This window comes from Pollicipes pollicipes, unplaced genomic scaffold (assembly GCF_011947565.3).
Source record: "Pollicipes pollicipes isolate AB1234 unplaced genomic scaffold, Ppol_2.1 Scaffold_7261;HRSCAF=8764_pilon_pilon_pilon, whole genome shotgun sequence".
Classification (NCBI taxonomy): Eukaryota; Metazoa; Arthropoda; class Thecostraca; order Pollicipedomorpha; family Pollicipedidae; genus Pollicipes; species Pollicipes pollicipes.
This window is the reverse complement of record NW_023597054.1, coordinates 61,889,646-61,911,464: the sequence shown is the minus strand read 5'-3', so window position 1 is coordinate 61,911,464 and position 21,819 is coordinate 61,889,646. Positions and strand designations below refer to the sequence as shown.

The window sequence follows — 21,819 nt, the reverse complement described above, 5'->3', positions numbered from 1 at the left end:
TATGTGATGGTGCTGTATCGGCAGAGGCGCCCGTACCTACGGTGGCAGCGCATGTGGAAAGCAGCAGTAGCGCCACCTGCGACGAGTCGCTAGTGGCGTTCCGCGTGCAGCGGCGGCGCCGCAACCTTTTTCCCACCCCGGGCGGCCTCCTCAGCGTAGATGGCAGGACCGTCGCCAGTCACGGGCTACACCACCAGAGATCTGCGCCAGTGCGACCCCTCAGTCCGCAGCAGTGGGGCAAGCTGGGCTTAGTGATGCAGACGCAGAATGTGACAAGGCCAGCGCGCTGCCATGAGTCGTTCGGAGCGTGAGGTCACGAGGACCAGATAGCTTCCCTTCCGTCGAGAAGACGGATCAACTCCAATATAGATGAACTGCAAACACTTAAGGTCTCGAAAAATTTCTGGCATCATTATGTTCTTTGCTAAGCATCATGATCGGAGAGAATGACACAGATGTGGGAAATAGGTTTGCCGTATGTCGCGAACGTAAAATTTCCTTCGCCGTTGCAATTGAATGGCGAAATGTAATCGAGATATTACGAAAAATATCAAACAGTTCATGTGAGAATGAACCGAATAACGTTAAATAGGCCTAGTGGTGCTTCCCCTCATATCCGACATCACATCAAACCACATGTTAACGTCGACCGTACATATCTCAATAAATGAAGTAACCTTTTTTCTTTCATTTGAGAATGGAGTGGCTGATCTCCCGGGAAACAGGAATGGGAAGGACTCCCAAACACACATTGTTTCCGCGTGATCGGGAGCGTAGGAATTTGTCAATGCGGGATGGGGGGGGGGAGGGCAGAATAAAACAACCGAATAGTTAACTTAGGTTATCTCTTAGTTTAGTTCTCGATCGTTTATTTTGACGCCTTTTCTTGCGCTTGAAATTGAGAACATTTCGTCAGGCACATATTCATAACCTTCGCAGGGGGAGAGGCACATGCTTTCGAAGGCTGCCCCGTACGTTTGCCACTGACAATCGCGTTTACAACTATAATTTGCAAAAACACAGCCGCACGGAGTGGCAGCGTAGCAGACTTCGGACGCTGAATGCCAATGAGGCCGAATGTATAAAAACATCGTACCCGTGCTTAAGTGTCCTCTCCTTGCTCTTATCCTCGCTCGGCGTAGAGCTGGGTAGCCGTCAACCTAGCACCTATGCGCCTCAGGCAGGACGTATCAGACGGGCAGGTTAGGATGTCTGGCTTCGGGGTCAACTGACAGCGCAAGAATAGCCATGGAACCATGGCGGAGGCGGAGGCAGACGTCTCCCAACACTGGTTCGTATTGACCGTCCACGCACCAGACTGACGAATTTCGCTACGGCACAGCGTTGCAGTATCCGTAGTGAGACCACCCGCCACGTGCACCTCCCATATTGTCCGCAACTTTACAAGGTGGACTTTGCTATTGAATCCTGAAATCACAGGCACAAAAGCCATGCCAATGAGCAAATTTCGGGCGGTGCGTTCCACTGAAGGGTCAAGGGAGGCTTTACCTGCATAACGTGTCGCGTCCCATAGCTCGCAGGGCATCCCAACTGGGTCGCACGAGCACGCCTAACGATCCCCCTATGTCACACAACGCACAACCATCTCCTGTCTCCTTACCACGCCCACAAGCCGGCGGCCGCCTCCATCTGTCAGCTTCCTGGCCTTCTCCCTCCTGCACCATGTCCTGCAGCCAGTCAGGTCGACACCAGCGCCGACGACGGAATGCTTCACACACGGGACCAGCTCGCGGTAGGCATGTATTGACGATTGAACGGTGCAACTGACAGGGCGGGATCACTCGTTCTCCTCGCTCCTGAGGCGCGCGTGGCCGTTCGTCACCAAAATGTTGAGCTGCTGGGCACGCTCCAGGATCAGCTTGCGCTTCTTGGCGGACACGGCGTGCGCCACCTCGGCGCAGTATCGCTGGTTCTGCATCAGCAGCACCTCCAGCTCCTAAGAGTGATGCAAGTTAATATAATAATAAAAATAACTGTGATTCTGCATGCACATGGCTTGGATTTCAGACACTGACAATTCTGACATAATAACAAGACATGACTTCCAAATTTAGAGATCAGTCAAGAAGTGAAGTTGGGTGCACTGATACAACATAGTTTTGTGACCACAGCCAACCAATTCTATTACCAGAAGTTCTTTAAATGTTAATTTCATCTATGACAGGCTGTCATTCTGCCAAACAGCTGCCAAACATTCATAGTGCATGTACCCATAACCAATTACATAGTGGAAGGCTACATGATATTATCACCAACAAAAAGTATGCAGAGCCAGAATAAAAACTCACTTTCACATTGTGGACAACAACCTTCCTGAAACCATTGGGTAGGATGTGTCTGTGAGTGTATTTTGTGCCATAACCGATGCTGGGCATGGGGATCTGGCCCTTGAAGCGACGCCTAGCAGGGTTGTCAATACCCCTAGGCTTCCTCCAGCTAGGCTGCAAAAGGTAAAAATCAGAGATTAGCCATAAGGTTGTGAACTGTTGTGAGTTACATACAAATAAGGCAGCATGCACTTGAGTTTGGAACCATTTTCTTCCTATCAACTATGAATGGTGGCATTATGTGGTGGTGGTAGTAGACAAGGTAGTGGTCAAAACACTCCATTCCTTCATAGCCACTACCCTTGAGAGTTTAATGAGTGCCACCTGTATGCTTGGTCATGCCAGACATGAATATAGCATACTTCAAAAACAAAACATGTAAAAATAGCTGATATTTCAACACTGCATTACACAGCATTCAAATGCACTAGACAATGCTGATAAAATGATGCCCTGGTTGTAGCCATCACATCCTCCCCAAAAAGGCAATGCAGTGTGTAAAGATGAGCAGCCAAATCATACAAAACATTCTCAGTGGGGTTGGGGGATGTCAGGGGGGGGGGGGGGGGAGAGCACATGTACCCAGGAATGGCATGCTACAGCACAGCCTGCCCATGAATACAAGACATTTCAGCTGGCAGCAGGTGACAAACCCTCATTTGACACAGGTAAAATATCTGCTGTCCAAAGGCAAAAAGCCAAGTGCTACACTAGTTGGTGGCTCTCAGGCTTTTTTCCCCTGCGCAACAAATGTGCCATAATATGACCTCTCCACACATAGTGTAGATACACCAAACACCTAGCTTTTCCCAGCAACCTTCTCCTTCCACTCATCCCTCCCACTTCAGGCCAGGTCTGAGCCACCACACAGTGTTGGGAGCCTAACACTCAGCCCTGAGAAGTCCTCTGAGTAAAGGGGTGGGGTGGGGTAGGGGGATGGGTGGTTTCACTCCCATTCACTTGCCCTCCCTATCTGAGGCACATCACTGCCTGGCAGCACCAATACCAATTATCCACCACTAGCTCTTTTTGCAGTCATTCTTTTTGCAAAACATTAAATACAATATCCACACACTACACACATGTGGATAAGTTAAAATGCCTTGGTCATGTAATGCAGGTTTCATGCAGATGATCTGCCAGATTATCCCATATTTTTCCAAAAAAGGAAACCATTAGCATTATTTCTCCATGTGGACCTTCTCAGAATCAACTTAATGGCTTTATTTTTAAGACTTTTCTGCCAATATGCAATAATAACTATGAGATTTTGGTCTTACACTGACCTAAGATGAGGCTATCACTAGAACACCTACTTAGGTACTGTAATTTAGTCAATGACATGGACAGAACACCTGGCACAGAGGCCATAATGTCTGATATCTGCCATTTGCCTGGGATGCAGAACCACCTCACAAGTCACAGTAGCAGAATGTCATCAAGTTTAAGAAATGTAGACCAGAAAACCACTTGACTAACCTCCAAGCCACAGTTTGTGGTCACAGCACATACCCATACCTAATGTATAACACTGATCCTGCTGAGTCAGCAACACCTTGTATTATGCTTCTGCTTCATAGTTGGGAGAACCACAGCTTAATCCTATCTTTTCTGATCCTAATATATGATTTGTGATGCCACTTGGATAGAGAGTGACATACCTAACCACCCATTCTTGATTAATTTGGCATGCTTGTAAAAAGACTGCCTAATTTAATATCAACACGTCAACAAGACAGTCTGGTTCCTGCCCTAGATGAAACAGCACTTGAGACAAAAAGCAGACCAATTTAGGTATATTCTGTTAACCTTATCTATGCCAAGCATGTTGGGAACAAGTCACACTTGGGTTATTTTGGTAGGTTTATTAAGTAACCTACATCAAATCATGTCATTGGGACACACACAGTTGCTGAGATTACAAGGCATCACCTGCCTCTCACCCTGGCACGAAGGGCACGCACAGTGGGGAACAAAACCATGTACCTCTGATCACCTCGATGAGCAGTCATTAACACAGACGCTTTAACCTCTACACTATCGGCAACCCTCATGTCATATCAGTGTACCGAGCCTATTGCACACACCCCTAACTCAGGCCAGGCCAGATTTAGCACAGTACAGAGCAAGATTGCCTGAAATAACTTTTGGAACATTATAATTCCCTGAAAGATTTGCTCCCTTGTTCAGTTCAGCTTAGGTGCTGAAATAGGCAATCATGCAATTAACTACAATTCACAGCACTTTCAATTGCCATGCAAACACATGCATTTTGACATAAATGCAGCATTTACATTTAGCTGCTCAAAATAACTAAGAGCATATATAGCCTGGAGCTTTTCGTGCGATGTGGCTATTACTACATCACATGCATTTTTAGTCCAGACACGCTCATCATCATGCATCACTGTTACCTTAACACGGTCATAACGATCGCTGTGGAATCGCTTGAACTTGTTGGTCTTCTTCTTGACAATCTTCGGTCTGGAGATCGGCTTAGGTGCCATGGCTCTGAGAACGGTACAACGTCTCAGACTGCGGATGAGACGAGACCGGCGCACAGAATCCAACAACTAGCCCTGACTGACCACTCAAACCTGTTCCAACACAACTAAGAGCGACTTACCACAAATAATATTACACAATTGACATAACAGGATGCAATTTCCAATGCCTTACCGACGTGCACGAAACAAACTTCGCACACGCGCCCACGGACACCTACCCGTTTGGTTGTACACCGGAAAAGGGTGGCGCCAAACAATCTGGGTGTGTCCTGTTGTAACTAACAATTCTAATATTCTTTTGATATTGTCTATTGATATTTGCACCAGAAAACAATCTTAAAAGGATTGAATTTTTAAAAAAATTAATGTGTCATGGTGGTTTTGTCATAGCCTCACATTTAAAACGTGTGAAGTAGTCAAAACTCTTAATGTTTTTATTTACGAAACTGACGCAGTCAAGTCAAAACTGGTGGAAAGAGCGAATTGTACGTGATGGCTTACTCCGTTTTGCAGGGAGCGGCGTTCTTCCGGGCGAATGTCGCGTTCTAGATAAATATAACCACCATAACGACTCACATAAAAGGTGTGTGTGTGTGTGTGTGTGTGTGTGTGTGTGTGTGTGTGTGTGTGTGTGTGTGTGTGTGTGTGTGTGTGTGTGTGTGTGTGTGTGTGTGTGTGTGTGTGTGTGTGTGTGTGTGACAGAATGGCACAGGGTCTATCTTGTGTAGATCTACGTAAGCATGTCCGACTGTGTGTGCCATGGAAATTGATGTCTTTGTTTATGCCTCATGGTGCCTCAAAACATACTATTCACGGCGCGTCCGATTATCGTATGAAAAGTATATTTTTGTTTTGTCATAAGGGAGCCTCAGCCTTTTCAGCATATCAGAGTCCCAGAGTGAGGGTGAAGGTGTCAGATGATGGTGTGTTATGTGTTTTGGGTTGTGTGGGTCTGTGTTATGTTTTTGAAACTATCACCTGGCTATGTGATGTGAACACACCATGTGGCATGTTGTGCAGAGCACAAATACAAAGTGGCCCTTGGGGCTTGTGCTCCTCCTTTCCAAGTTCTTGGCAGGCTTTTATACACCATTTGTTGTGTTTAAGGCTGGGGCATATCATAAATAATCTTAAAACAGGTAGAATCATGCTCCTACCTTCAAATTTTGGTAACTTTGATGGCGAGCTCCCGAGCACCGCATGCACGACATGGCCCGGAATCCCTAGCACCGTTTCTGCATTGCTGTTATGTAATTACAATATTTCTGCTTACCAAGAACTATAAAAATGTATGGGACAAATGTAACAATAATAATGCAATGAAAATTGCTTCTTATCGTGTTTAGGTATGTTTGTGAGATGCACAGGCCAGAATAGTCCAGAACATAGCCTAAACTAGCCTAGCCTAACCTAACCTAACCTAACCTAACCTAACCTAACCTAACCTAACCTAACCTAACCTAACCTAACCTAACCTAACGTAACGTAACCTAACCTAACCTAACCTTACCTAACCTAACCTAACCTAACCTAACCTAACCTAACCTAACCTAACTGAGAATAGACCAGAACCTAAGCTAAGCTAACCTAACCTAACCTATTCTAACCTAACCGTAACCAAACCCAACCTAACCTAACCTAACCTAACCTAACCTAACCTAACTGAGAATAGACCAGAACCTAAGCTAAACTAACCTAACCTAACCTACTAACCTACTAACCTAACCTAACCTAACCTAACCTCTAACCTAACCTAACCTAACCTAACCTCCCCACCCTATATCCCCTTCAACCCAGCATGCCATTGGTGTCCATGTTCCATGCCATATATAGGTACCATGTAGTGAGCTTTTATTTAGCTGCCATGTTCTCATCTTGCTTTACATTCCCCACCCAATCCCCCTGCAGCCCGTCGTCCTGTTGGCGTCAAGGATCAAATTTCATGGATTCTTGTTACCCTGGCCCCATACATTTTTATGGTTCTTGATGCTGCTTGATGCGCGGTAATGTTGTGACCACGCGCGGTAATGGTGTCGCGGCTGCCGTGTGTGTGCGGCGCTCGGGAGCTCGCCATCGTAATTATAAAGAATTTGAAGGTAAGAGCATGAATCTACCTGGTTTGCGATCATTTACGATATGTCCTGCCTTAAACACGACAAATGGTGTACAATGATTTTGTCTAACGTCAGGTAGGAAGGTACACCCTGACCTGCATATGTTTAATATTGACAGTACAAAACTCCTGCGGGCATCATATTCCATAACATGTACATTAAGGGCATGCTATTTCATTTCACTGCCAACTAGAAACTGGGGGCAGCTGTGGCATACTGAACTCAGATTTCATTGCAAATTATTGTGAAGTGCCCCCTCATTAATTAATCTTGAAATTGCCTGTGATGCTGTATATGCATGTGCCACCACTAACACTTCACATTTGAGATCTGCCACTCACTGGCAGACCCCACAGCTTTTTGCACATTTAGGATTTGCAGTATAGTCAAAGTAATAGAATCTCATCATAACCTGTCTTACTTTGCATGCCAGCTTGATTTCATCTGTTGCTACATAGATAAAAGGAGCAATCATGATTCACCTGTGGTAGAGAATTGAAATAGCTGTTTAAGCCAGGCAATATAATCCTGATAAAAGGAGATAACTGCATGCCCCAGTCTTCCTGATATGAGGGCATGTGTGGAAATATGGCACACAGTGATTTGGTGTGCTTTTCAAATATGGCTTGCAATAGTGTTTTTTCTTTTCTTTGGAAAATTTACCTAAGCAATTTTTATAGCTCTGATACAAATGCATCTTCTCAACCTGACATACTGTCTGGGTGCTCCCTCAACTTTGTCTCAAATAGTTTTAAAAATGTCTTGAGCTGTTGATTTGCTCAAAGGAGTCTCACTGAAGGGAATTGCCATTTACCTATCAAAGAATTACCCTGTTTTATTATTTTGACAATATGTATTGATCATAGTTTCTAGCTAACTAGTTTCTAGGTCTAGTTCATAGCTAACATCATTATTTGATTGCAACTGACAGTGCTGTTAGAGGGGTTCCAGGACAGAATTTAATTGTGTTTTTGTTTGTGTATGTATATATGTGTTTCTGTCAGTGCATGTTTCTGTATACTGTGTGTGTCTGTTGTTACATAAAGGGCCCTACTTGACCATTCCATCACATTTTTGAAGATTGGGAACCCTTAAGGCCACATCATGTCACATCTTTTTAGTTTGTTTGAGACCCATGGTAGCGTAATTCTCACAATGAATATAAGGATGAAAGCTTAACTTTTAAGACAGTGTGTTAAATATTAAAAGCACAAAGTTTGTGGTGATGAGCTGATGATGTGTACCTAATTCAGTAATTTTCTTATCATTTTACTAATAAAAATGTTCCCACTCCAATGTGTGAAAGCTTCTGGCAAATTAATTTGTCTACCACTTACAGCAAACTGTGGCTGTGACAATCCTGTTCCACCACTACAGGAAAAGGTGCCCCCTGCCAGAGATAGATCTGTGGCTCCTCAGCCAGATGTCAGATTTAACTGGGGCTGAGCTTCACACCCAGGAAGAAGTGCTTATGAGCAGGTTTGCTTTTTGAAGGTGTGCAAGCAGTTGTAGTGAGAACTGGCAATGATACCTGTAAAGGTACACATCTTAGTGTATCTGCAAAAGTGTATATAACAATGGTTATCATACACCTTTACAGGGCCTCTGTTAGAAAAGGGATCATCTCAATGTCCATTCCACTGGGCTCCTCAATGAACATGCTGGCAGGCATGAATGGAAAGAAAACAAGCAAACATTGACAACTCAAGATAAAGTGTGCCAGATTCAGTGCTGTTGTGTTTTTGTGGAGTGACTGAAGGAGTGTGTTCACCAATGGCTGTGCATGAAGCTTTGTGCCCATTCAGCCCTCTCCTTACCAAGACTGGCTGTGCCTGTGCAGAGTTCTGACCAGTAACCTGTGCACCATAAGGTGACACTTGATCACAAGACTGGCTGTGCCTCTGCGGAGTCCTGACCAGTAACATGCCCACCATAAGGTGACACTTGTCCATGTTAACAACAAGGCCATATCTGTATGAGGGTACTGACAATGCACAGGCACTAGAAACCTTCATGTGTGGGATTTCCTTTGGCCGTCCGCTGCCGTTAGGGCCATGCCCTTAGGGCCATGCCCTTACCCACTGCTCATCATTCCTTATCAGTTGTACCTATCTTTTACCCACCTATGTGCATTTTGCTAGCACTTGTGTTCTTTAGGAAAAATATTGAATCTGATACCGAGACTTGTACTTTTGTTTTCATTATTGCAAGTGTTTTGTTACTGTAGCCAATTTTTATCAAAAGAACCACAAGCAGTAATATCATGATTTTTTGGCAGTCCACCTGACATCACCTTAGCATCCTACCCATGCATGTGCTCATGCTTCCTATTGAGATGTTGCGAATTTTCGAAAATAAATTGAACCTGATTGAACCTGTAAATTGAACCTGTACCCAGCTGTTAACCCATTCCATATGGATAGCGATGGGCTCACCCAATCTGTGCAGGCGTGTTAAAGGCAAGCTGGTGACGAAGACGCGCTTCATCGATATTGATGCGGTGTTTGTGGCTCCTTTCACAAAATGCAACTCTAGTTTGATATTCAGAGACCCTCACAAACACAAACTTGTTAGTTCGTTTTTATGCTTGTATTGGGGGCCTAGTTCGACATTTTGTGGGTCATGGCCCCCCCCCCCCCGCAGATAGATGCGAAGCTCCACCCCAGCGGAACAAGCATGGCGAGAAGTATGGGGACGGCTTTGAACAACCGAAGTGGCGACGTGCGCTCTGGTATTTGCTGTGTGTGGAGCTTCCTACTGAGACATTGAAAGTATTCGCGAGAGGCGTCTGGGGATTGCTATTTCCAAGACTGACAAGACTCATGTCAAGGACACTAGGGGGCCTGTGCGATATTCCCTGCTTTTATTCGCTTCCAGAGCGCGTGGTCACGCATTGCACAATGTTGGGTCTTTCACCATGGTGTCGCCATGGTGTCGTCAACATGACGTTTCCACTCCTGGCTTTGACAGCGCCCATTACCACCGGATTAGCAAGAATCCACGATTTAGATGGAACCTAACTCGCACCTGCCAGGAGGACACTGCCATGAGTGATTGTCTCACTGTGGCCTTTCAGGCTAGCCATGGCAACTCTGGATGACAAGCTGCTGGGTGAGAAGCTGCAGTACTACTGCAGCTCCAGCGAGGACGAGGGCGCCGACAGCGCGGACGAGGGCGCCGGCAGTGGGGACGAGGGCGCGCCGGCCGCGGCCGAGCCCGCCGCCCCACCCCCGCCGGGTGACGCCTGGGCCGGCTCCTCCACCAACGTGAGTCGGCAGCGGGCGGAGGTGGGGGGGGGGGGGGGGGGGGGGCAGGGGCAGGGACATAGGCATGGTCAAAGGCAGGGTCAGATAGGGATGACAGGGAATAGCAGCAGGAAAGGTGACGGGGTCGGAGGGAGGCAGCCACCCCATCCCCAGAAGTTTGCACTGATGTGTGACATCATTTGGAAAGGAACAGATGAAAATAGCTTCCCTCAACTCATTGAATGGTCCTCTGCCACACGCGTCAGACAGAGGTGGTCACGAGGCTTGCCCTAGCATCTACAGTTTGGTCGTGTGCAGGAGGCGTGAAGCTTGAGTGAGTGTTACACATGTATGTGGGGTTGTGAACTGAAATAGCCATCTTGAGGACTTTGCGGTGTTCTTCACAATCCTGTCCTCCTTAAGACCCAAGTCCCCCTATTTTCTGAGCTAGACGCCTGCGAAAATGGGGAAGGTAAATCGGAGAGAGTGTTTCAAAGTCACCTTGGCATTCACGATGTTATAATAGCGTCATTAAAGTCCTGTCATTTCATGAGCCATGCGGTGATCAAGGCAAAAATAAACATGATGTCCGAGGCGTTCATATCAGGCGTTCGTGAGCGCGATTTCCAGATATAACGGCCGCCAATTGACTCTCAATCAATACTGTTCAAGGTACGATGACATCGCGGAACCATGACGCGTTGAGAAGCATTTTTACTGAGCAGATACTTGTGTTGTCTAGAACTGTATTTTCCACTTAAAAAGTATGCCAAAAGTTATAAGTGAGCTTGTTTCATCATATCTGATGCTTGTTTCATTAGCTTCTAACGTGAAACATGTCGTTTAAAACTGGAGTAGCGCTGAGATTGTGAGGAGGAGTGGAACTGCCGTTCCCACTTAAAAAGCATACCAGAAGGTATAAGTGAGCTTGTTTCATCATATCTGGTGCTTGCTTCAATGTCTTCAAACGTGAAACACATCCTTTAAAACTGGAGTGGTGCAGAGGTCAAAGGGCGCGCTCGGGTCTGTGGCGGTTAATGGCATGCAGCAAGAGTGGGTGGACCCCGAGCTGAAGCGGTGCCTGGGTCACATGACTCACTCGTGTCCGAGAAGTTCAGTCGTGTGCAGCAAAAGCGGTGTTCCCGGGGATCCGGTCTGCGGATGATAACGGTTTGTAGATTGCGTGGTCGCTACGGTGTGCATGTCGTGGGGCACGATACATTGGCGGATGAGATCGATTGACTGTGATTATGCGGACCTTAAGTGGGACTGAAGTACCGCACTTGAGCACGCCTCATTTCCAAAGTTCTTGAAAGGCCGCAGTTTTACTGCTAACAGCTGGCCGACAAGCCGACATATGCTCTTATGATCTCGGTAGTGTCTCGGTTTGTAAGCCCATTACTGATGCGTGTGTGGGCGTTTTGTTTGCATTACAGACGGGGCCGAAGGGTGTGATTAAGGACTGGCAACGCTTTAAGCAGTTGGAGGCCGAGAAGAGGGCAGCACAGTCGCTGGAGAAGATGCAGCTGGCCAAAAAGTTGACCATGACGTGCCGGTGCGTACTTTCCGTTGGTGTGTAGCACTCCACAGCTGCGGCGAATGAAACGCAGCTTCTTTTCGTTCCAGTGGCGCAAATTTATCTAGTGATCACGATCCACTATCACGCTTGCACTCGGCGCACGCCATCCGCTTACCGCAGCTGCCGGAACCGCGGCGGGCCGCCGTCCGCCGCCGGCCTGACCGCCGCTGGCCTGGCCACCATCCGGCGCTGGGCTGACGGCCGTCCGCCGCTGGGCTGACGACCGTCCGCCGCTGACCTGACCGCCGTCCGCCGCTAGCTTGACCGCTGTCCACCACCGCAGGTCACACTTGGAGGATGACCGGGAGAAGCGGGAGCAGCAGCAGCTGGAGGAGGAGCTCGGCATGCTGGAGGACGACGAGGTGCTGCGCGAGTTCATCCAGCGCCGCATGCAGGAGATGGCCGCGGTCCGGCAGCACGGGTGAGGCGCGAGCCGGGCCGCCCGGTCCGGGGTCTCTCCACCCTCTGGCCAGTGGTGGGGAGGGGAGGCCAAAGGGGCACGCATGTGGGGCACGCATAGCTCCGCGGTAAGACGGACGCATGGACGGGCGAGCGCATGAACATGTGGGAACCGGGCGAAGGGAACGAACTTGCATGCCTCATATGAGAATGATGGAGGCTTTGCATAAAGAGCTGGGGTATATTGTGGGCATTGTGTTGGGGAAACTTTCGCACGAAAGGCTCACTGATTGGTACCAGAGATTGGACGGAAATCACCTGCCGCATCCGCCGGAGCTAGGCTACAACTCACCAACTTGCCTTTGATATTGTCTCGTGCCCGTTTCTGTCAGCTTTTCACTTTTTAAGGGAATATCCCATCTATGTTGTACTTTTCACTAATGTGACATCAAACGTGCATGATTTGATCAGTAATACCAGTTTTCTCAAAATTCTCTTGAATAGCTCAGAATTGCGATTTAAAGTAGCCGACCCTGCGGCAGAAATCTCATTTGACTCCTTGCTTACCACTATGAAAGTGATGCATTTTATTCGCCTTGCTTTTTCCAATCTGTGTGTTCTGTAATGTTTGGAAAACTGATGTGTTAAAATGTTCATGTAATAAGTGCTACAAAAACTTGCAACACTCTGTTGAGAGAAAATATATGCGAACATGCAGCTAGTATCCTGCGAATTCAAGGAAACTTGATACTGTGACTTTGATTTTTCCCCTACGCGTACCACAGTGGCTCTTTTCGAGGCGCACTTGGGTTTTGGAAAAAGGAGTATCATATGACCCATGTGGCACACTGGCTTAAGCTTCAACCAGTATGCTCCTCGGTAACAGGCCCGTGCCCGCTGGGCCAATTACACACCTCCTTTGTTCGCACCAGTAGAGGTGCGCACGGTTATTGTCGTGGCGACGGTGGTCACGGCTGCAGAGATGGAGCGTAGTAGCCCTCGCTAGTGCTGTCACAAGGCGTGAACAGCGCAAGTTAGCTAGAACATAGTTGGAATTTATATCCTTACTATGTCTTGATGGTTCTGTAGCGGCTCTGCACATTGCTATTACTAGACGTAACTAGTCCTGAAGTTTCATTAGCGTATGTTTTTCAAATATGCCCCGAAGGTGGAACACTCGCTTTGATATAGTTACGTACTAGTATTTTGGGGATTTTGACAGTTTTTTAAGTTGACATGTTCGGTATCGGAGTGTAGTGTGCACACTGCTTGGCGCCTTGCTTTCAGGTTGCCCCACCGCCCAGGTGTCTTTGCCAAGCGTCGTCTTAATTTGGTACGGCCACTGAGCAGGGTATTTTGGTGGAATCTTAAACCGCGGCTTTAACGTGGTTCAAATGTCGGCTGGGGGCGTACGAGCTTACGTGGTGATGGTCAAATCTCCGAGATCTGCCACTCATTGAAGGGAGGCCCGAGGGACCTGTAGGACGGGTTTTAGAGCTTTGTGCCCGTGCCCACAGCCCCAAGTTCGGGCACCTGATCGCGCTGGACTCCGCGGAACACTTCCTTGACGCCGTCGACCAGGAGGAGAAGGACGTGATCGTGATCGTCCACGTCTATGACGAGGTTCGCAGCAGTCTGACACACACACGCACGGACGCATGCACGCACGCACGCACGCACGCACGCACGCACGCACGCACGCACGCACGCACGCACGCACGCACGCACGCACACGAATCGCGGAACTCTACTGGAGGATTTTGATTTGAGGCTCCAGGGCACACACTTTGTGCTAACGATTTTTCTTGATTACTGATTGCATGCTGACGTCAGCCCCGTGTCGAGTCGGGGTTTTCGGAATAGCAATATCCAACCATCAGTATCATATACATCTTATGACAACACTCCAAAGAAAGCCCTGCAACGCACCATTCAAGTCGACAGCACGTCGTGAGGTCCCAAGGGACGACATCAAACACATTTTCGCTTAACCCAGGGCGCACCGTAACCGTGGACCGCAGCACGCTGTGCCTGTGTAAAGCCACTGTCGCGCCCATGTGACGTGGAGCGCCGCGTCGCGTGCCACCCCTGACGCCGTCTCCCCGTCGTCGGCAGCGCACGCCCAGCTGCTGCACGATGAACGCCTGCCTGGCCACCGTCAGCCAGCAGTACCCGGGCTACAAGTTCTGCAAGCTGCGTGCCAGCACGGCCGGCGTCAGCAGACGCTTCGTGAGTCAGCTGGCGGCGGGTGCCGCGGCCGATCAGTCGGGGTCGGACGCGGCCACCGTCACCGGCGCCAGCGCTCGACGCTCCAGCCAGACGCTGCCGTCACCGGCGCCAGCGCTCGACGCTCCAGCCAGACGCCGCCGTCACTGGCGCCAGCGCTCGACGTTCCAGCCAGACGCTGCCGTCACCGGCGGAGTCTGGCTGGAGCGCTCACAGATCGCGTTCCGGGTGTTCGTGTCGGCCGCGTCTCTCCGAGTATGGGCTTTAATTTTGCTCGAGTTAATGCGGTGCGCGCGGCTGCTCTGCACGTGGTGGGGCGCGGGCGACTACAATGGCCAGGTGATTGTCGGCGGTCGCGGCTGTGTTCGTCGAACGCGGATACAGCTGCGCGCTGCCTCGCTCGTTCGTGGTAAAAGACTGGACATCTGCCGAGCGTGGAGTGCCGTGCGGAAGCCATAGAACGGACCGTCACGGCACGGAACTCCCGGGCCTGTAAAAGCGTAGTCATGACTGCCGTTAGCCGCTGGAACGCTCTCCGTTGTGCCTGCCTTCCACCGGTAGGACTGACGGTGGATCGTGAGTCCTCGAGGCACTCCTATCCCCTCCTCAGTGTCTTTTTCTATCCGCATTTCGTCCCTCAGCATGCGACGCATTTGCGACATGTTTCCTCCATTTTCTCAAGGAAGACACGTTTGACGTTAATTGGGAGGTGGGAGGGGGTAGGGAAACTTTGAAGCCGAAGTTTGTTGTGGTCGCTTCTTGGACTGTCCAGGTCGCTCGGCGCCCATTAAGAGCACCATAGTTGGCCCGCCACCCCCGCCATGTCAGCGCCGGACTCTGACGACACCGTCCTCATCCCGCCACCCCTGCCGTGTCAGCGCCGGACTCTGACGATACCGTCGTCATCCCGCCACCCCTGCCGTGTCAGCGCCGGACCCTGACGACACCGCCCTCATCCCGCCACTCCTGCCGTGTCAGCGCCGGACCCTGACGACACCGCCCTCGTCCCGCCACCCCTGCCGTGTCAGCGCCGGACTCTGACGACACCGCCTTCCAACCGCTCACTCGGCCGTCGCCCGTCCCCCAGAGTGACTCGGGCGTGCCAGCACTGATCGCCTACAAGGCCGGAGCCGTGATCGGCAACTTCGTCCGCATGGAGGACGAGCTGGGTGACGACTTTTGCGCCGGCGACGTGGAGAACTTCCTCATCGAGTGAGTGGCTTCGTTGCTGCCTCTAGGAGAGGGAAGGTGGTGCGAGGGCGCCCAGGCGCCGCGTGAGCCTTGAACGCCGCCCAGGAATGGACTCCGTGGAATTTGGCTGGAAGGAGCCAATTCAATGGGGGTCGTGGTGAATGATATTCCCCGAAGTGTTTTGATGTGCATCGAATATGACACATTCCGGTCACACATGATGAGTGTTAAGAACGGCGGCCAGGGATTCCGAACCACAACTGTGTTATTGATGGTCCAAGGTTGCCAAACGTTAGCTATCTTTGAAAGCAACTTGAATCTTATGCAACCTCGAGCAGGCGGCTCGATTTACCGATCGTTCTGAATCTGGAATGTTTAACATTTAGCCAGGAAGATGCTTGATCACGGCCCAGGACACGGGAGTAACTTTGTCTATGGCCACGGGCATGGGAGTGTGTACGAAGGTGACTGGCTCTGGTCTCGCTGACCGGTGACTGTAATGGTAACCTTGACCGTGACCGTGACCGTAACCGTGCGTGACCAATGTCTTGATCTTCACCGTGACCGTGATCGTGATCGTGATCGTGATCGTGATCGTGATCGTGATCGTGATCGTGACCGTGACCTTGACCGTGACCGTGCCCGTGCCCGTGCCTCCTTCCAGGCACGGGCTGCTGCAGGACCGCTCCTGCGCGCCAGCCTGTATCCGGAGTAAGGCGACCGATAGCGACGACAGCGACTAGCGGCCGGTCCACGCCCCAGGGCCGGACAGGGGGGACGCACTGCGGCCGACCCCGGGTCACGTGACGCGTCCTAACGCCAGGGAGTGCGGTCACGTGGCCGGGCCGGGTGGAGGTGGCCACAAGACTGAAGCCGCGGCGGGCCGGTCGAGGGAACTGTCGCTTACCCACCGCGTAGCTCTCACGTGGCTTTACGCCAGAGGCACATGGACACTTGGCCTGTCCTTGTGGTGTGAGCGGTGCGAACTCTCCGTGCTCCGACGCGAGAGTGCATTAATGCCCTCGTCGCGCGACGACGCAGCGCGACGCGGCAGGAGGTCACGGCCTCCGCGGTGATCTCAATGTGTCCGTCTCCCGGAAGCACGCCACGCCCATTCCCGGAGCGGGCTGAGGTGGTGACGCCTACGTGCCGACAGCTCCGCCGCCGCGAGGTCGTGTATCATTCAGGTGTCGACCCGCGCTGAATGAGCCGCGATAGGGAAGCTATTTGTAACCCGTAGTGAGAGGAACAGACGGGCGGCCGGCACTGAGAACGGCAGGCGCCGATAAGTGCGGCCAGTTTCTTTGGAAGGCAGGAGGTTGTGGCCTGTTCCCCGGATCTCTCATTATGGATGGTTTTGACGCATTCTGCGCTGCGCAGTGCTGAAAGGCTTGAGCTTCGCTTGATGTAGACAGTGACGTTTTTCATCAGCTCAGGCAAGCCTGGTTGGAACAGGTGTAGAACAATCTTGGTACACTATTGTTTACGATCTTGAAGACCGTAAGAATCCTCGTACTTTACGTTATCTAGTCTGCATATGACGTGATGTGTTTGTGAGGTAGGTGTTGTGCTTCTCCCATATTTGAAGAATTGTGCTGTCTGTCGGATTTCGTGAATTTTTTTGATGACTTAATACAATACTTCGTTGGACTGATCCGTCAAATAGTGTTGGGGCGTACAAGTGGATTTAAGTGGTTGATTGACGTATTTTGCTTCGCCCTGGCCACACCCGCAAATACTAGAAAATACACGGCGTGGCAATGACTTCAGCTGTCGACTTTTATAATTGCGATTTTTTCAGAAAAGGGCTCTGAGCTCATAAAGACCGCGCAAGTCTCTGTTGGCACGGATGTGCAAGTTTGATATCACGAAGGTGCCCTCCTCAACTGGCAACTCCGATCGCGGCCCTCCCACGGGATCTTTCACAAGCAGCAACGTTCTAATGTCCGCTCGCGATGGCGGCCTGTAATCTCCCCTCCGCGTCTCCCGGGTCTCCCGCGCCCCTCTCCCCCGCGGCCGCCGCCTGGCGGTGATCTCACCGGGCCGCCCCTCCGCTCGTGAATCACAGCCGTCGCCGCCGACGCGTCGCCGCCGATTGCGTCAGACGGCGGCGGCCCGTGCGCGCGCGCCGCCGCCGCTCGTTCCGGCAGCTCTGAGTGCTGCCCGGTCGTGCGGGCGCGCCGTTCAGCAGGCGGCGTGGGCGCCGCACCGGCCGCTGCCCTATCGAGATCGGGTCGAGCGAGCGGCCGGATGGCCCGGGGAAACTTTAAAGCCGATCGCTTTTGTGCCGCTCTGTCTCCCCGGGGAATCGGACGACCTTAGGCCGGGTTTGGAGGCCGGTGGCGTCGTAGTATGGCTGCAGGCCGCTGAATGGATGCAGGCGTTCAAGCGTCGGAGCGTGGGATCGCGCTCTTTCCCGGACAGGCGTAGAAGCGGCCTAATAGGATATGGCTCACCCATTTCGGTGGAAGTTTATTAATAGTAAAACCGACGACGATGCATGGAAACTTGGAGCGAGAATATCACTCGACCACTTTTGGGGGCGTAACCCACGCCCTGCGTACTCGCTCTGCTGTGGAATGCCCAGCTTAGCTTCAGATTGCTTCCAGCGTTGACAATTGCAGTGGAATTACTTTTGAGTTAATGGCAGAGAGAAATCGCATGGCAGTAACATGCATTAATGAACGCTAAGAGCAGGTGCTGATATTACACTGATGCCATCCCCAATACGGGCATTCCACTCGCAACTCTGATAAGACACGTTATTTTTGTACAGCATCATCGTGCCTGATCTCAGACACGCGTGTTTGCGTCGGTAGTTGCTCGGTACCATGTTGATTGTTCATCAGGCAAATTTATTGCGGAAAACTTTTGCATTCCATCGACCGAATTGTGGCCGCCAAGTTCAAGCGACCCACGTTCCTCGAACCAGTCTGGGATTCAGTGAGTCAGACGTCTGTGATGTGAGGGGCGCCTGCGATCCTATCCGAATAATCCGCGTATCGTCTCATTCCGGACGGGGATGCCCCGTTTCTTCTCGCCCGTTCTGGACGGGGATGCCCCGTTTCTTGCCGACCGTCTTGCCGTCGGTACAGAACGATCGACGCCACGGCTTTTTTGGCAACAACAGACACCAGCGTCTCGGTCAAGGGCGCAGACGGAGCACAAAAACCGTCCAACGACGTCCCGTCCGGCGTCGCGGGCGGGCTGCCGGCCGTCTTGACACGACGCGGAGAAGATCGACCCGGCTGGCCGATCCCGCCGATCGCGCCATTGATTTGCGTGAAGGTCAAACGCGGAGGGCGACGACCAGAACTGACTGCAGGACGGGAGATGCAAATAACTGATCGGTTCCATCATGGATTGCCCGGGAGCGCTGGCGTTCGCCCAGTCAGCAAGCGCTTCTGGCCGAAAGCTCTCGGAGTCGACTGGTCGTTTGTCATGCCTTATGCTAGGCTCGTTAAATCTCTGTCAACAATTTCGTCAACAGTGTCAACAAGCTGACGTCGCAGGCATCCCTTGCCGAGCGTTTGCTACGACGCGTGCAAGGTTCGGGACCACGACTCCCAATCTCTGCTAGCTCATGCATCAGCCAGCTCGGTGAAAATCAGCCAGCCATCAGCCAGCCCCGTGAAAGCCGTGTACACACCCGCTCGGTCCGCGTGAGCCGCCCGCTCCTCCTGACCCCACCCAACGTCCATCGCTCAGCTGATCGGTGACGTCACGCGGTTCCCCGGGTGCGGCGGTCCGTTCACCTGCTGCGAATAACCGGGCTCCGCCACGGCGCCGGCGCCGTCAATTAGCGTCATCGCCAAATAAACGCCGGCAAAACAGTCGATGTTGACTCAGTGGCCGTCATCTCGGCGGGCCTGCCAACTAGGCTACCCGGGCGTCGGCGACGGCGGCGGCGGTGGCGGCGGCGGCGGCGGCGGCGGCGGCGTCCGTCGGCGGCGGCGGCCAGTGAGCGCCGCGCCTCGGGGCCGACGGCATGCAGGTGGTGCGCTGGACGCTGGTGTGGCTGGCGGTGGCGGCGCTGGCCGACGCGGCCGCCGTCGTGCGGCAAAGCGACGGCGCCTCACACCGCATGCGCCGCCTGATGATGCTGCGCCGGATGCGCCAGAGGATGCTCCAGCGGCGGCTGGAGCAGGCGTCGGAGCCGATGACGGAGACGGAGCCGACGCCCGAGCCGACGGTGGAGCCGTCGCTGGAGCCGACAGTGGAGCCGTCGCTGGAGCCGTCGACAGTGGCGCCGTTTGATGGTTCAGGTGAGAGCACCACTGCGCTGCCCGCGTCGTCGTCGCCGCTGCCGCCGCCGTCGCCGCCTCCGGCAGTGGAGCGGCGGCTAAGCGCGGAGGTGGCCGCGAGTTCTGCACGGCAGCGTACTCGTCTGGCCACGGCCGGAAACGTGACGTACTTGGTGCGGCAGTGGGTGGACCCAGAGGCGACGACGACGACGACGGCGGCGCCGACGGCGGCCACGCCGCCACCGCTCGAGGGCGAGCTGCGGCTGAGCGGCGGCCGCGGCTCGTACGAGGGCAATATCGAGATCTTCCACGCGGGCAGTTGGGGCCACATCTGCGACGACGAGTGGGACATGCCGGAGGCCGAGATTGCATGTCGCCAGCTGGGCTTCCAGTCGGCGCAGAAGCCGACGCACGACGGCTTCTTCGGCCGCCCGGCCGGCGACGTTACCTTCTGGATGGACAACATGTACTGCCTGGGCAACGAGCGCAGCCTGTCGGAGTGTCGGTTCGACGGCTGGGCGCAGCACGACTGCATGCCGAGCGAGCTGGCCGGCATCAGCTGTCGCGGCCGTCGCCTCGAGGACGCCAAGGCGACGGAGAAGCCCACCGAGGCGCCGCCGCCGCCCGAGGTGCCCAAGACGAGTCTGTGGCTGTCGACGCGCGGAAAGCTGAAGGCGAGGCTGCGCGGCGGCCGCTTGCCGACCGAGGGCCGCCTGGAGCTGAAGGTGGGCGCCGCCGACTGGGGCGTCGTCTGCGGCGACGGCTGGAGCCTGCTGCCGGCCAACATCGTCTGCCGCACGCTCGGCTTCGGCTTCGCGGCGGCGTCGCTACAGACCGGCTTCTTCGGCGGTAACGGCACGGCCAAGGTGATGTCGGGGCTCGAGTGCGTGGGCAACGAGGACTCGCTGATGGACTGTCGCCACGACGAGGTGATGTTCTGCCCGGGCGACCAGGCCACCAACATCGCCAGCGTCGTGTGCGAGGAGGAGATGGCCGACCTGCTGCCCGACCACGAGGCCATGATGCAGTCCGCCTACCTGGAGGACCGCCAGCTGTTCTACCTGCAGTGCGCCATGGAGGAGAACTGCCTGGCGCCGTCCGCCTACCGTATCCGGAAGGAAAACGCTGACTGGCACGTGATGCCGCGCCGTCTGCTCCGCTTCACCACCAAGGTGATGAACATCGGCACGGCCCCCTTCCGGCCGTTCCTGCCCAAGCACGCCTGGGAGTGGCACGCCTGCCACATGCACTACCACAGCATGGAGGTATTCTCGACGTACGAGGTGACGGACAGCGCCGGCCGGCGCGTGGCCGAGGGCCACAAGGCCTCCTTCTGCTTGGAGGACTCGCTCTGCTCGCAGGGCGTCGAGCCCGGCTTCAGCTGCGCCAACTTCGGGGACCAGGGCATCAGCGTGGGCTGCGCCGACAGCTACGCGCACAACATCGACTGCCAGTGGCTGGACGTGACCGACATCGACCCGGGTCACTACCAGCTGCGCGTCGTCATCAACGGCGAGTACAAGGTGGGCGAGCAGACCTGGGAGAACAACGCCGTCACGTGCGACTTCCACTACGCGGCCACGGCCGGCACCGTCAACAACTGTCACCTGGGCCGGCCCTGACCGCGGCGGCACGGCGCTGCGCCGCAGTAGGAGCTCACAGCGCAGGACTCGCTCCGCCCGCTGCCGGCGCCGGCGGGTCTCGGCCGACGCTCCCTGCGCGCCATCGTCGTCGTTCTGGTCTGCGACACCAGGTGGCAGAGCGGACGGTGGAGGGCTGCAGTGCGTTGACGTGCGAGGAGGAGGTGTAGCGTGCTGGCCTCGCACGCGGTGGATGTCGGGAAGCGCGCGAGTGAGCGGCCGTCTCTCATCCCTATGGGATTTCTGTACGGAGGGCGTTTCGTTTTGAGAGACTGCTGGACCGAGTAGCCCCCCAGCCGAGTAGAACTGGCAAAGCGTTTATCCCG

General features: G+C 53.0%; 3 protein-coding genes across 9 annotated transcripts; 2 read left to right on the top strand and 1 right to left on the bottom strand.

Moving 5' to 3' along the window:
- Window positions 1-1,743: 1,743 nt before the first annotated feature.
- Window positions 1,744-5,146, bottom strand: RpL32 (Ribosomal protein L32). 2 transcript variants are annotated; one of them, XM_037236728.1, is made up of 4 exons: window positions 5,074-5,146; window positions 4,763-4,859; window positions 2,310-2,462; window positions 1,744-1,957 (listed from the first exon to the last, which is right to left on the bottom strand). In XM_037236728.1, the coding sequence occupies exons 2-4, from the start codon at window positions 4,853-4,855 to the stop codon at window positions 1,799-1,801; spliced, it is 405 nt and encodes a 134-aa protein (XP_037092623.1). In that variant the 5' UTR covers window positions 4,856-4,859; window positions 5,074-5,146; the 3' UTR covers window positions 1,744-1,798. The 2 variants fall into 2 exon arrangements, with proteins under 2 accessions (XP_037092623.1, XP_037092624.1); XM_037236729.1 differs by having other exon boundaries at window positions 5,028-5,089.
- A 189-nt stretch (window positions 5,147-5,335) lies between these two features.
- On the top strand, window positions 5,336-17,378 carry LOC119112314 (phosducin-like protein). 6 transcript variants are annotated; one of them, XM_037236432.1, is made up of 9 exons: window positions 5,509-5,589; window positions 8,347-8,448; window positions 10,046-10,235; window positions 11,651-11,769; window positions 12,077-12,214; window positions 13,710-13,815; window positions 14,308-14,421; window positions 15,506-15,630; window positions 16,274-17,378. In XM_037236432.1, exons 2-9 carry the CDS (start codon window positions 8,393-8,395, stop codon window positions 16,350-16,352), a joined length of 927 nt encoding a protein of 308 aa, XP_037092327.1. In that variant the 5' UTR covers window positions 5,509-5,589; window positions 8,347-8,392; the 3' UTR covers window positions 16,353-17,378. The 6 variants fall into 6 exon arrangements, with proteins under 6 accessions (XP_037092329.1, XP_037092327.1, XP_037092331.1 ...); XM_037236436.1 differs by having other exon boundaries at window positions 8,347-8,463; XM_037236434.1 differs by lacking the exons at window positions 5,509-5,589; window positions 8,347-8,448 and adding an exon at window positions 5,336-5,438.
- A 2,227-nt stretch (window positions 17,379-19,605) lies between these two features.
- LOC119112355 (lysyl oxidase homolog 3B) lies at window positions 19,606-21,503 on the top strand. Its single transcript, XM_037236511.1, has one exon. The coding sequence runs from the start codon at window positions 19,694-19,696 to the stop codon at window positions 21,473-21,475; it is 1,782 nt and encodes a 593-aa protein (XP_037092406.1). The 5' UTR covers window positions 19,606-19,693; the 3' UTR covers window positions 21,476-21,503.
- Window positions 21,504-21,819: the final 316 nt, after the last annotated feature.